Source organism: Eurytemora carolleeae, unplaced genomic scaffold (assembly GCF_000591075.1).
Source record: "Eurytemora carolleeae unplaced genomic scaffold, Eaff_2.0 scaffold880, whole genome shotgun sequence".
In the NCBI taxonomy this organism is placed as follows: Eukaryota; Metazoa; Arthropoda; class Copepoda; order Calanoida; family Temoridae; genus Eurytemora; species Eurytemora carolleeae.
The window spans coordinates 48,074-61,452 of NW_019396794.1; the positions used below are offsets into that span (position 1 = coordinate 48,074).

Consider the following 13,379-nt stretch of genomic DNA (forward strand, 5'->3'; position numbering starts at 1 on the left):
CTTTGGTATAGTTCTATACGAACTATTAACCTGCTCCCTGCGGCTTGCCTTCCCCCCCTCGTTCTATACGAACTTTTAACCTGCTCCCTGCGGCTTGCCTCCCCCCCCCCCCATCGGAATATACGAACTATTAACCTGCTCCCTGCGGCTTGCTTTCCCCCCCTCGTTCAATACGAACTGTTAACCTGCTCCCTTCCTTTCTCACGTATTAGGTAGGCCAGAGCCTTTCAGAATAGTTGTTAATTAGACTCAAATCTGGCTTATGTCTGGTTCTCTATATTTTTTTTGGTGGGGGGGGGGGCGTCAAATTCTGTATGTATAAAATGCCTTTTTTTGACGACGAAATGTGCACCCTTCAGAAGGTGGGTGGTGAGGATAGTAAAGGTCGGAGAGTGTTATGAATGCCAGAAACAAACTTAAAACAATTGATTCAATGGGAATCGATATCCATTTTGGTATTCCGAGTCTAGCATCTGCCCTGGTTCTTTGCTTCGGCTTTTCTTTGGTCTAAAATAGTCTCGAATTTAAAAGATTTACTATTAACAACTTAAAAAAAAACACAAATCAATTTACCTAATAAATTATATTTTGTTTCAGCAACAAGGACCAGATTCTGTTCATGGTAGGGCGAGGATACCTTAAACCGGACATGAACCGGCTACGTAAAGATACACCAAGAGTGCTGCGTCGACTCCTGCTTGACTGTATAAACTATACCCGCGAAGATCGTCCGAATTTTCGGCAAGTTCTGGTCGGACTAGAAAACCTGATGACTTCCATGCCGAAAATCCACCGATCGTTGTCAGAACCTATCCTCAATCGGACGAATCTCCACTCGGACGAACTTTTTGGTGATGGCTGCACCAGTCCGAAAAGTCCTGTGAACTCTAATCTTAACAACTTCACTTTTAATTAAACGATGCAGTAAATCCTCGAACTAAAAACTGGAGCATTTTCAGGAACATTCTCCCGCATTTCTAGACTGAAAAATATCTCAAGGGTGGAGATTTTTATTGGTGGACAACAATGCAACATTTTACTCTTATTCAGACCTTACAAGTTTTTCCTTGCTTTCTTAATCATACCAAATCCATGACTTTGATAACTTTGATGAACTTGAACCAATTTTAATTAAAAGAGAGCGTTCAAAAACGTACGTTTGTGCCATATTCGCCATATATCCATGCAGATAAAATAAAAGATGGACTGTTAATGTCGATGTATATTTCGTGCAAACTGAACTCTGAACATAACAGTACATAAATATACTTATCAATTGTATTACTGTTAAACTGTTCAATTTTTTATGTGATATTCAAGACAACGACCTTCTCAGTGCAAGGTTTCAAATTAAAATCCCCCTGTTTTATTTTACGGGCTTTCATCGACAGTTCTTGTAAACAGTTCTGTACAACAGCTGTACATAATTGTGTCAGATGATACGTTGAGAATTTATCAGTATTTATTAATTATATATTTACAGTATTTTTTTTTCTATCCTTATTGTACTGCAGAGTACTACAGCCTGACCATGTCATTTAATCTCTGTGCGCAAGTTTTCAAGTCACATGGTATAAATTACATTCCAGTTTTCTTTAAGATAATAATGAAGTTGACAAAAACAATTACATTTTTACCCATCATAGTAATCTCAAATGTAGAGCTTGGATTTTTATTTCATGCAGATCCGGATTTCGGATTCCGGATACCAGATACCGGGTTCTTTGAAAAGAATTATCTAATCTAAACATTGATTATATAATTGCTGTTAATAACATTTTTGTTCAGTTTTTTTTGGGTTGAAAACTCGTATTCAGAGCTGCATAGCATACTGTAACTAAATAAATCCGTTTCCATTCCACTAAAATTAAGAGCCATCAAATTGATAAGTATGTCTTGGGGCTCAGCTGTATTTAAATGATAAATAGTTTGTTTTTTAAGTAATGTTATTTTGATTCAAACCCTGGTTTAAAAGTTTAGAAACGATGTCAGAAAGTCGCTTGAAATAAAGAAAAGAATATCCCTCTTTCACTCATCTATTTACACAATGTCATTTCAGAGACAAATTTGCGGAAATTTGAATTTAAAATGGCGAAAATTTGAAAGCAAGATGCCCGCTAATAGTAACAGCTCTAGCGAGGGATGGAATATTTGGATGCTGTCAGAGGCTATTTTCACCGTTTGGTTAATATTACAGGTAGTCACTCAATTAAAAATTTTGAAAGTTATTTAATTAAATCATTTCTTTCTGTTATTTCCACATTTAAGATGTTAGTAAACTTTTGACATTTTGTTATTTAAACGCATATTTTACTTTTATGTAAATGTCTCTTTCTTCATAAAGAAAGGTTGGCCTAAAATTTTGTAAGCCTTAATTAAAATTTTTTATTTTATTTAGGGAATTTGTATGAGTGAGGGTTTTACCAGATTAAAACAGATCTCCCAGGATTATTCAGTTTTAATATCTCTACTTCCTTACAACTTTGTTCAGGTGAGATATTATAACCAGAGTCAAAACTTTTGTTTTAAATCGGTTTAAACGCGTCATCCCTTGTTAGAATGAATGCCATCGAACAATGCTGACCCTTTCTGTGAATCGTTTCATAATTTACCCTAGGCGGACTTCTGCTTGTTTCTTAGATGTGAAAGAAACGCTTGGGATATTCAGTTTAACGATGTAGCGTGACTTATAGCTAAGCGATTTTCTCACTAAAAGGCTTAGCCTCTTTCTTACTTCAGAAAAAAAAACATTGAACAAGAGCTACCAATGGATATCTAAGATCTAAAACGCCTCGGTAAAAACTTATGCTATGATATCATAATAGTATCTGCACAGGGGTGTTTATTTTCTCCCCCTCCCCCTTAATAATTTTCCCCCCAAAGTTAGGTATTTTTTTAGGTTTTTTTTTGCTGAATTGGGGAAATAAATGATTATAAAGGGATAGTAATTACATTTTAGAATTAAATGAGCATATAATTCCATTATTTTCACATTATTTTGTTTTAACATTGCTTTTAAAAATAGTTAAAACTTTATAGAGGAGATGAACTGTCCCAGGGAGATGAACTAACTCAGAACATAATTTTCTAGATTTGGAGCTTTATCTTCATACTAATTTCTGTTCCTATATTCTACTTCATCTTCCCTTTATACTTTCTGTTTCAGGTAGGTAAAATTATATCATTATATAGTCATTTGCATCCCCCCCCCCCCACATACTTAGTTTACGCATCACCTTGTGATAGACCTTCCTTACTAAAGTTCCTAGGGGCGTATTCAGAAAAATGTCCCGGGGGGGGAGGGTTAAAATTATTTTCTTTCCATAGGGGGGGGGGAGGGAATCAGCACCCTTTGGGACCTGAAACCCATGTATTTTACTGGCTAATGGGGGCTGAGCCCCAATTGCCCCCCCCCCTGAATGCATCTTTGCGTGTTCCCCCACATGTGTTCTTAAATGTATTGTTATGAAGGAAAAGTGGAAAAAGTGATCAACTCTCAAATGTCGTCATCCTTTCAAATTATTAATCAAATGATGTTTCTTGATACTTTTATTTGCTTTTTTCCTTTAAAATACATTGATAAACATTGACAAGTGTTCTAACTTTGCTATCAATTTAGCATCGTGTAAAACATTGGAGGGGAAAAACTACCGGGGTTTAACGGGGATTAACGATTTCGGACCTTATTCGCCGTGTGATCTCATTTTCAGTAAGTAAAATTTCCTATTTCTAAAACAAATATGATTGTCAACCATATCACACTGTTGGGCTGTCTAAATTGTCTTTTATAGGTTGGATGGGGAGAGATCGTCCCCACTACCTTACTAAGATAGGGTTAATTTTATTTGCAAGCATTAAATGAATGAAAGGTTTTATAATCTCGAGTAAAATATAAATGATTTTAAGGGAAGAATTAATGAACTTTTCGATCAAAATTGCCAGTTTAATTATTCATTTTTTTTTCTTAAAATATAACCCGGATATTAGGTGTTATTGTTTGCCTGTATCTGGTCAACAGTTCGATGCAAATGGGACATTTATCCTTTTCTTTACTCGCAGAATATAATTGAAGATCAAAATGCGTTTCCAGGTAAACCCTTTTCATATTTTAGTCATTAAAGTGACTTTCAGCGTCATTTCAAGTGACCCTTCATGCAAAGATGGCAATGCCCGATTTACAACGGTACCCTTTGTGCGAAGTCACCACTTTGTGACAGGCATATGTACCTTGTCTATTAAAAGTTTTTGTTTCCGATAATTTCTCAAAAAGATTAGGTCAGACTGGTTTAAATAATAATTTAATGTCCATAAAGGGCCCCCTGTACTTCTCATCATAAGTCTCTCAGAGCTTATCATAATTCACAGACAGGCCGAAAATATAATAGAAAGTATAACAAAGTAAGAATTATAGTTTTTCATCTCATTTTCAATCACTTTGTATTATTGTGCCCATATATAGTGAATTTTTCTTTCACATTGATATTTAAATTTGTTAGTCATTATAAATTAGGTTTTCATTGACATTTTTAAGTCCGTCGATGTAATTGTTTTCAGAAATGATACTTTATAAAAACGTCGATATCGAAGTTTTCGGAGTATACCTAAACAAAGATGTCTGAAAGACTTTATTTTGAATTCTTGTACAATGTCTTGAGATAATTTTGCTGCTTGTTAAAATTCCCCCCTACCCCAACGCCACAAGATGTAAATATGCAAGTCTTTTTTATTTTTTCTTTAAGCTTTTCATTGTCAGGATCAGGCCTAGCGGTGAACTATTGGGATTCATTTCTTAATTATATACTAAAGGTAAAATGTAAATTAGTTTATAAAGCGAGCAATTTTTTTTCTTCAGTTTTTTTAGAGGCTGGGGATGGGGTAATTTAAAGACTCATTTGGTTTGTCCCTCTTATGCCACTCCTCTAAAAAAAATCAATCAATTTCTTAATTATTTAATAATTTGTTCGGAATTTTTTAATTTACGGGTTCATTGTAACAGAATCTGAGCTGAAAACTTTAGAATTGTGGTTACGAGATCAAATCCTTGATCTTCTCTTTTTGTTTATTTCAATGTTAAAGTGAATCAATTAAACCAATTTAGTGGGGAAAGGGAAAGCCAGAACAGCAAATCAGAGAAGCCGGGGAATTTTATAAAAATTTGTGCCATTGAATGAGTCGATACTGCAACTGGCAGGGAGAAAAAAAAAGAAAAAGAGCGGATTAAGAAGGAAATTAAGTGTCCACATTAGATATTCAGATTAAGAGATCAGGATTAAAGGTATCATACTCTAAAGTTTTCAGCTCTGAAAAGATAAAATATAAAGTTTTGAATCCCTTGTGTTGTACTGTAGGAAGATTTGTCATGGAGACTTGCAGAGGAGTTTGGGAACGATCTGGATGAATACTTGACAAAGAAAGGGATAGTGGATGGTATACAGGGTGAGTACTTAAAGAAATTGTAGATCGTTTAAAGGCGAGTACTTAACAAAAAATATATTGTAGGTTGTATAAATGTTATTGTAGGGAAAACATGGGATTGTAGACAATACACAAGGCAAGTAATTAAAAAAAGGGATTTTGGATCATAATATTATTATTATTTTACAAGGCAAATGCTTAACGAATAAAGGATTGTAGATAATATAAAGTGTTATTGCCTGAAACAAAATGGATTGTAGAATGTACACATTACAAGTATTTAACAAAAAAAGAGATTTTAGATCGTACACAAGGTGAGAACTTAACAAAAAGGGATTGTAGATGGTATACAATGATATTGCTTAAAAAAAGGATTGTAGATCGTACACAACAGAGTATTTAACAAAAAAGGGATTGAGGAAATCATATACAAGGAAAGTATTTTATTAAAGGGAATTTTAGATCGTATACAATGTTATTGCTTGATAAAAGGGATTGTAGATTGTACACAAGGCAAATGTTCAACAAAAAGGGATTGTTGATCGTATACAATTTTATTGCTGAAAAAAGGTATTGTAGATCGTATACAATGAGAGTACTTAACAAACAAAAAAGGATCGTAGGTCGAATGCTAGGTTAGTACATGACCTATAATAGACTGTGGATGACAAAAATATATATTTTAGGTTTGCATTTAACTTGCTGTCATCAGTTAGTTATTCTTCTCCCCCTTTCCTGTGACAAATGTGATAAAACAAGGTAAACTTATTCTTCTCCCACCATCTTGTGATAAATGTGATAAAACCAAGTAAACTTACTCTTCTTCTCCTATCCTGTGATAAAACCAGGTGAACTTATTCTTCTCCCCCCCTATCTTAATGTGATAAAACCAGATAAACTTTTTCTTCTCCTCCTATCCTGTGATAAATATTATAAAACCAGGTAAATTTATTCTTCTCCCCCTATCCTGTGATAAAACCAGGTCAACTCATTGATAAATGTGATATAACTAGGTCAATTTATTCTACTCCCTCTTTCCTGTTATAAAACCAGGTAATTTAATCCTTCTCCCCCTATCTTGTGATAAAACCAAGTAATTTAATCCTTCTCCCCCTATCCTGTGATAAATGTGATTAAACCAAGTCAACTTATTCTACTCCCCATTTCCTGGGATAAAACCAGGTAATTTAATCCTTCTCCCCCTATCCTGTGATAAATGTGATTAAACCAAGTCAACTTATTCTACTCCCCATTTTCTGGGATAAAACCAGGTAATCTTATTCTTCTCCCCCTATCCTATGAATACTGTGGAGTGCGAACTGAAATTTTCCTTGATTCTGTAGGATGAATGCAGACAGATCAGGATACTCCTTCTGGAATTGATCTAGATACAATCCCTCAAAAGCAACGTAGTATGTGGTATAGAAACGGAACATACTTTCAAGACTAGCTGATCACCGAAAAATCCTTGTTGAATCTCTCATATACTGAAGATCATTGAAGGATCCTTGTAGATCGCTATAAATCACCAAAGGTCCTTGTACATTGCTGGCGTAGAATGTGGATTGGTAGATTGGTTAATATAGCATAAGGTTGAACAAACTGTAGACAATATCTCGTATCAGTCCTGTTCCGAATCTGCTTATGCTTGTGAGACAACTCCAGGTTAAACTGATTAACTCTAAATGATAAACTGGATCAAACAACTGTAGCACAATTAATGAATCTAAATCTTTATATGATCTACTAACAAAGTTTTGATAATTGTTTTGTACCTTGAATGTCATTTTAATTAGTGTATCACTTCTTAAGATAGGATTAGGGAGTAAGTCTTTACTGGCTTGGTCTCCCATTATCATCTGCAACATGAAGATCATTATATTTTGAATCGAAAGCTTTGGGTTAAATATCGTTTACTTGGTTACAGAATCATTATTTAAAATGTTCGAATATTAAGTCCTTTCAAGCTTGATAAAATTCTGGTTTACATGACTTTCCAGTTTTTAAAATACAGATTAAAATTTTATTTTGATATTATTATAACTCGTACATTTGACAGGATAAAGGGAATGTTTGCGATTATTTTATCATCATATAGTTCTTGATAGGATCGCACTGGTTCAAACTTCTTTTTCCAGGCTGTAGTTAGTCCTAAACTAATAGTTTAGATTTTACATGGGATGTGTTGTTCGATCTGATCCTGTCTGGTTTTAGGACTGAGTCCTAGTGACTATTTACTTTTTAGTTATAGTTTGTATTTAATAGTTTTATTGAAAAAAACTGTTTGCAGCCCTGTCCTCTCAGGCTCTCATATAAAGCTGCAGTTCATGCGTCCTCATTGTACTTACTCAATAAGCGTCCTTACTAAAATTTCCTGATTATTATTTTATATTAGGGACATTTATAGTCTCCTTTTAATTACTAATTATTTATTTATCAAAGTTCTAGGTCAAACATATGAAAAGAGATTACATTTCCTTATGTTCCTTATGTTCCTTATGTTCCTGATTAGATTAGAGTTGACAAATCCAATATATTTTATTAAAACAGAGACAAATTTTACAACTATTCTTCAATTTAGGTGTAATCAAGAAAAAACTGGGTTTTTTTGACATATTTTCTTTTGAATTTTAATTCTAACAATATTTTATTAATTATTAGATGACAGTAGATGCAATTATATTGCACGCGAACGCTCCTCTTTTTGTGACACACGATTGACATTTCTTTTTTTCTTGTTCTCCATTTAGAAAAAAAATTGGGACATCCCAGCAGACGCCAGAACCCTGTAGAGAGGCCCCTCCTGTACTATATTCTGGTCTCTGTATTGTTTACTTACAAACTTTCAAAGCTGTTAAAAAAACTATTTATATATTTAGCCAGGAAGGATTGTTTGCGATGTCAGAACTTCCAACAGATTATTTTCATACAGAACCTTCTAGCAGGATTAAATTCAGGTGGGCGTAATCACAACTTTTAGTATTAATTTCTATGGCATGAGGGGTGTATATTTTCCCTTAAAGTTAATTTATTCTCCCCCAACCCATCGAATAAAACTCCATTTAAAACTTCTCGGGGAAAAAAGAGGGGAATGATTTATCGAGAAAATGTACAGTACACCCTTACATGGCACATTGCACCCCCCCCCTGTATACCTTGACTGTACAGTACACCCTTAGATGGCACATTGCACCCTCCTTTATACCTTGACTATACGGTACACCCTTACATGGCACATTGCACCCCCTTTATACCTTGACTGTGCAGTACACCCTTACATGGCACATTGCACCCCCTTTATACCTTGACTGTACAGTACACCCTTACATGGCACATTGCAATACCCTTTATACCATGACTGTACGGTACACCCTTACATGGCACATTGCACCCACCTTTATACCTTGACTGTACAGTACACCCTTACAAGCCACATTGCATCCCCTTTATACCTTGACTGTACAGTACACCCTTACAAGCCACATTGCACCCCCTTTATACCTTGCTGTAGAGTACATCCTTACATGGCACATTGCACCCTCCTTTATACCTTGACTGTACAGTACACCCTGACATGGCACACACATTTTGGTAACTAACATTTTGTTAACTAACAATTTGGTAACCTGACAATTTGGTAACCAACAAATTGATAACCAACAATTTGGTAAATGACAATTTGAAGACTAACCATTTTTATATTTGAAATGTTTCACAATAATTTATTTTCTGTGGACTTTTGTTTTGTTCAGCAAACGTCGTTTTCCATTTTTTGGTATTTTTCAACAATCGTCATCTCCTTATTCCACTTATCTCTGCGGACCACTGAATTTTTAACAGAGGTCGTCTACGTTTTTCCCTATTTTTTTCGGACTATTGTCTTAACTAACCTAACCCTACATATCGGTATCATTGTTTTATTATTCATATATAAGGTCCCAGCTCTCGGCCCCCTAGCAACCCTGTCCTAGCCGCAGCTCTCGGCCAAGAAATGGTCTTAACCTAACCTTCCCTACATAACAGATATCATTGTATGCGTTTGGATAAATATGGCAACAGTGCTCGGCCCCTTAGCATATCCTAGCCCCAGCGCTCGACTCAGAAATGGTCTTAACCTTACCCAACCAAATTGTAAGGTTACCAAATTGTTGGTTACCAAATTTTCGATTACCAAATTGTCAGGTTACCAAATTGTTAGTTACAAAAATGTCACGTTATCAAACTATTAGTTACCAAATTGCTAAGTTACCAAATTGTCAAGTTACCAAATTGTTAGTTACCAAATTTTCAAGTTACCAAATCATTGGCTACCAAATTGTTAGTTACCAAAATGTTAATTACCAGATAATTAGTTACCAAAAATCCGTCCAACCTTCATATCTTCATACATATATATACTTTACCTTGACTGGTAACTTTATTCCTTGACTTGCCTGGTTACTTTAAAACTTGAATGGTAACTTTATACCTTTAATAGTTACTCTTTTCCATAAAAGCATGAAAGAGGGCACTCTATTATTTTAACGACTGATTTTTTTCAAATACAGGACAAGAGAAGGACAAGCTGACATCACCTTATCTCTATCATGGATTTATCAACAAACGGCCGACGAAGAAATTTACAGAGTAACGGTAACAATTTTAAAACTTAAATCTATACAATATATTTTTATGCACATATATATATATTTGTATGTATATAAATATACGTTAGCTATAGCTGGCAAATGGGATATGACATTTTTTTAGGGAACCCATGGGATTAACATAGGTTAAAAAACGATTTTTTTCTTCAAAAATCAAATTTTTTTCATTGAAAGAAATTAAGTAATTATTATTATTATAATTGTTATACTTAATATTCAGGGAATGCATGTGAATGAGGCGGAAAAAATATATTTTCTCTCAGATTTTCCGTCAACCCTGTACTCTTCGTTTGGACCGAACAAGTAAAAATTTCAAATATTTTTTGTTTTTGAAATTCCCAAGAAAATGTGTGAAAGAAAAAACTAGAAAATGTGACAAAATATGTTTTCAATGTCTGTAAATATATGCACCATTTTAAGTTCTAATTATGTGGTTTTCTTTGCTTGTTAGGAATTTATATATACAATACAACCCGATCTAATCCGTTGAAAAAATTAGAAAATCTATATTTTTTATTCCCGGTTTTAACATGTTCTGAAGAGGAGCTGATCTGAAACATTGTGTATTATTAAATTTTGAAAAGCTGAGACTGATATTATTAAATGCAGTAAAGTTATATATCTATTTATTTATATATATACTTTGCTTTTCTGTTGGTCTACCAAAAAAAATTCGTAAAATTTTGATAATCCACAAAAAAAATTGCAAGTCCGCAAATAAAATCCCCGAAGAGAAAAAAATAAAAAACTATTAAAAGTTTAACTAGAACTACAGTGGGTAATGTTGCATCGTCTATACGCAACATCCTCTATACTGAACTTCCGACCTACTAACTTTCTGACCTATTGCTATATCCGACCTACGACAGCTGTAGGTCGGTTATACATTTTATTTTTTTAATCCGACCTACAGGCATGATTGAGTTCTAGTCATGTGCATGGAGCGAGGTCAGATGTACATATCTATTTGTTGGTCGGATATACTCTTTTTGTANTAAATCCGACCTACAATCGATGACTATCCGACCTACAAATAATTGTACATCCGACCTACAGTAGGTCGGATCAAACAAAAGTTTTTTGAATTAAGGTGCAACTGACCTATAGTTTAACAGACCTACAGCAGCTAAAAAGCAGCTGGAAAACCACGTGCAAGTAGGTCAGAAGTGTAATATAGAGGATATGCGTAGGTCGAAAAATACACCACCCTACAGTGTTCACATATAGAAATTTATGATTTACATCATTATCAACTGAAACTGCTCAAGTGCATTTAAACTATTTAATTTATGTTGGGTTGGACCAACATCAACACTGGATTACTTGGATTAAACTATTAATGTTCTGTAAATGCGCCGGTGTCATGTAAGAAAGCCTACCCTGTTCGGAGAGCCTAACCCAAGTGCTTACACCATTTCAGATATTTTGATACTTGTTGAGGTCTAATAATGTATTTTTATTTGGCATTCACATTAAAAATTAAAAATATCTCGATAATTTTAAATGAAGACGACATTTGAAATGTTTTAAAAATGCCAACCATTGGGTTGAAATGGTTAGAACACATAGGGGGTTGGTTCTCCATGCAGAAAACCGGATTTTATGAATAGCATGAAATATCTGAACCCTGAACCCCGCAGACGTGCGGCGCTTGAGTGTGAAACTAAGTGGATGAACCTCGTCTACCTGGTTCAACCATGTCTCGCTATTTATTAAACCTGTTTCCAGATGTCGGAATCGGAAGGATGGGAAGACCCTGAATTGGAGCGAAAAGGATAGAAAGCTGAACCTAGATTTGTTTCAATCTACGATTAATTGTTTGGCTAAGAAACAAAACATAAACAACAAACTTATGTTTTGTTCTTACAGGTAGGAAATTTTACCTTTGAGGGGTGCAAGTAAGGTATTTTGTTGGAGGAGGGGTTCAGGGGTGGATGTAAAATAAAATTATTTAGGAAGAAAGTTGGTCTGTAGCGAAAAACTTGATTGGAAAAAAATCTTGGAATTTGGAATAATTTTGAGAACGGTTATATAATTTTCACCATTTGTCAAAATAAGGTGGAGGTTTTCCACTTGATGTAAGGTTATCCACAAAGTATAAGACTCTAATTAAATTTCAAAAACGTCTCTGAAGTCTCATTCTTTGTGGATATTCCTGTACTTGAGGTTCAGGCAAGGTTGGTCCGAGAATTAGTCTGTCACCACTCAAACCTAATCTAGCCCGGTTTTCATTGTCTTTCATTTCCGTTAATATGTGAGTCTGGTTTAACAAAACGTTAGACTTCAGGCTAATGGGTTTAAAATATTAGGATGGGGAGGAATAATAAAGGATGATGAAAAATGATAAATGATGATAAAGGATGATAAAGGATGAATAAGGATGATTAAGGATGAATAAGGATGATTAAGGATGATTAAGGATGATTAAGGATGATAAAGGATGATAAAGGATGATAAAGGATGATATGAAGGATGATGAAGGATGATGAAGGATGATGAAGGATGATGAAGGATAATTAAAGTTGATTAATCTGGCTGGACATGGTAGTTGAGCTGAGAATGCACTATTGTAGAGAAATGTTTTGGGGTTCATTTGAGATCATGAGATGTTTTTACGGTGCATTTATGTTCAGCAAGATCGCAAATTCGATCTAAAGTAATTAATCGAATTTGCGATCTTGCTGAACAAATATACACCGTAGAAACGTCTCTAAGGTCTCAAATGAACCCTCAAAAAAATTATCTACAATATTGTATTCTCAGCTCAACTACCAAGTCTAGTCAGAATAAGATACTACCTTTTTAAGTATGATAAAGAATGATATGAAGGATTGATGAAACAGTTATCTTAGATTTTTTTGATCATCAGAAAAACGAAACTTTGTTTAAGTTTAAAATTTGTAAACAAAAATTTCATTTTACTGCACAGTGCTCATGCATAATGCAGAATTAGTTTTTGTCTTTATCTTGAATAATTTTATTAAATTGTAGTGGAGACGACGGGCGGCCAGCTTCATATCACATCAGACAATCAATCAATCAATCACACCTACACTTGACAAATTCAATCTCTTACTCCAAACCTTCAACACAGCCACTCCTCCCTGTGTTGAACCCCTATCCAGTTTACAATCAACAAAGTTTGCCAAATATTCACATTGATTCAGTTCATAGTTTAAAAACCGGGGCATGCACTGAATCCAGCAGAAAGTTGAAAGCTGAATAACTTTTTAAAAAGTTGTTAACATCAGATGTAAACCATGATAATGTCATAAATATTTTATTTTTGTATGAAAGTTTGGAGAATAGTCCTATCCT

At 34.4% G+C, this 13,379-nt stretch overlaps 2 protein-coding genes across 2 annotated transcripts in view; both read left to right on the forward strand.

The window, feature by feature from the left end:
* The window catches only part of LOC111708752 (raf homolog serine/threonine-protein kinase phl), a 24,495-nt gene extending 22,435 nt beyond the window's left edge, over nucleotides 1-2,060 (forward strand). Inside the window, exon 21 of the mRNA XM_023482213.1 lies at nucleotides 598-2,060. Within this exon, the coding sequence (XP_023337981.1) occupies nucleotides 598-916 (319 nt within the window). The 3' untranslated portion in view covers nucleotides 917-2,060. The remainder of the gene's footprint in view (nucleotides 1-597) is intronic.
* On the forward strand, nucleotides 2,048-13,312 carry LOC111708755 (uncharacterized). The gene is made up of 12 exons (XM_023482217.1): nucleotides 2,048-2,197; nucleotides 2,399-2,491; nucleotides 3,092-3,166; nucleotides 3,988-4,090; nucleotides 4,754-4,806; nucleotides 5,349-5,436; nucleotides 6,102-6,174; nucleotides 8,295-8,372; nucleotides 9,963-10,047; nucleotides 10,282-10,364; nucleotides 11,790-11,930; nucleotides 13,053-13,312. Exons 1-12 carry the CDS (start codon nucleotides 2,048-2,050, stop codon nucleotides 13,285-13,287), a joined length of 1,257 nt encoding a protein of 418 aa, XP_023337985.1. The 3' UTR covers nucleotides 13,288-13,312.
* Nucleotides 13,313-13,379: the final 67 nt, after the last annotated feature.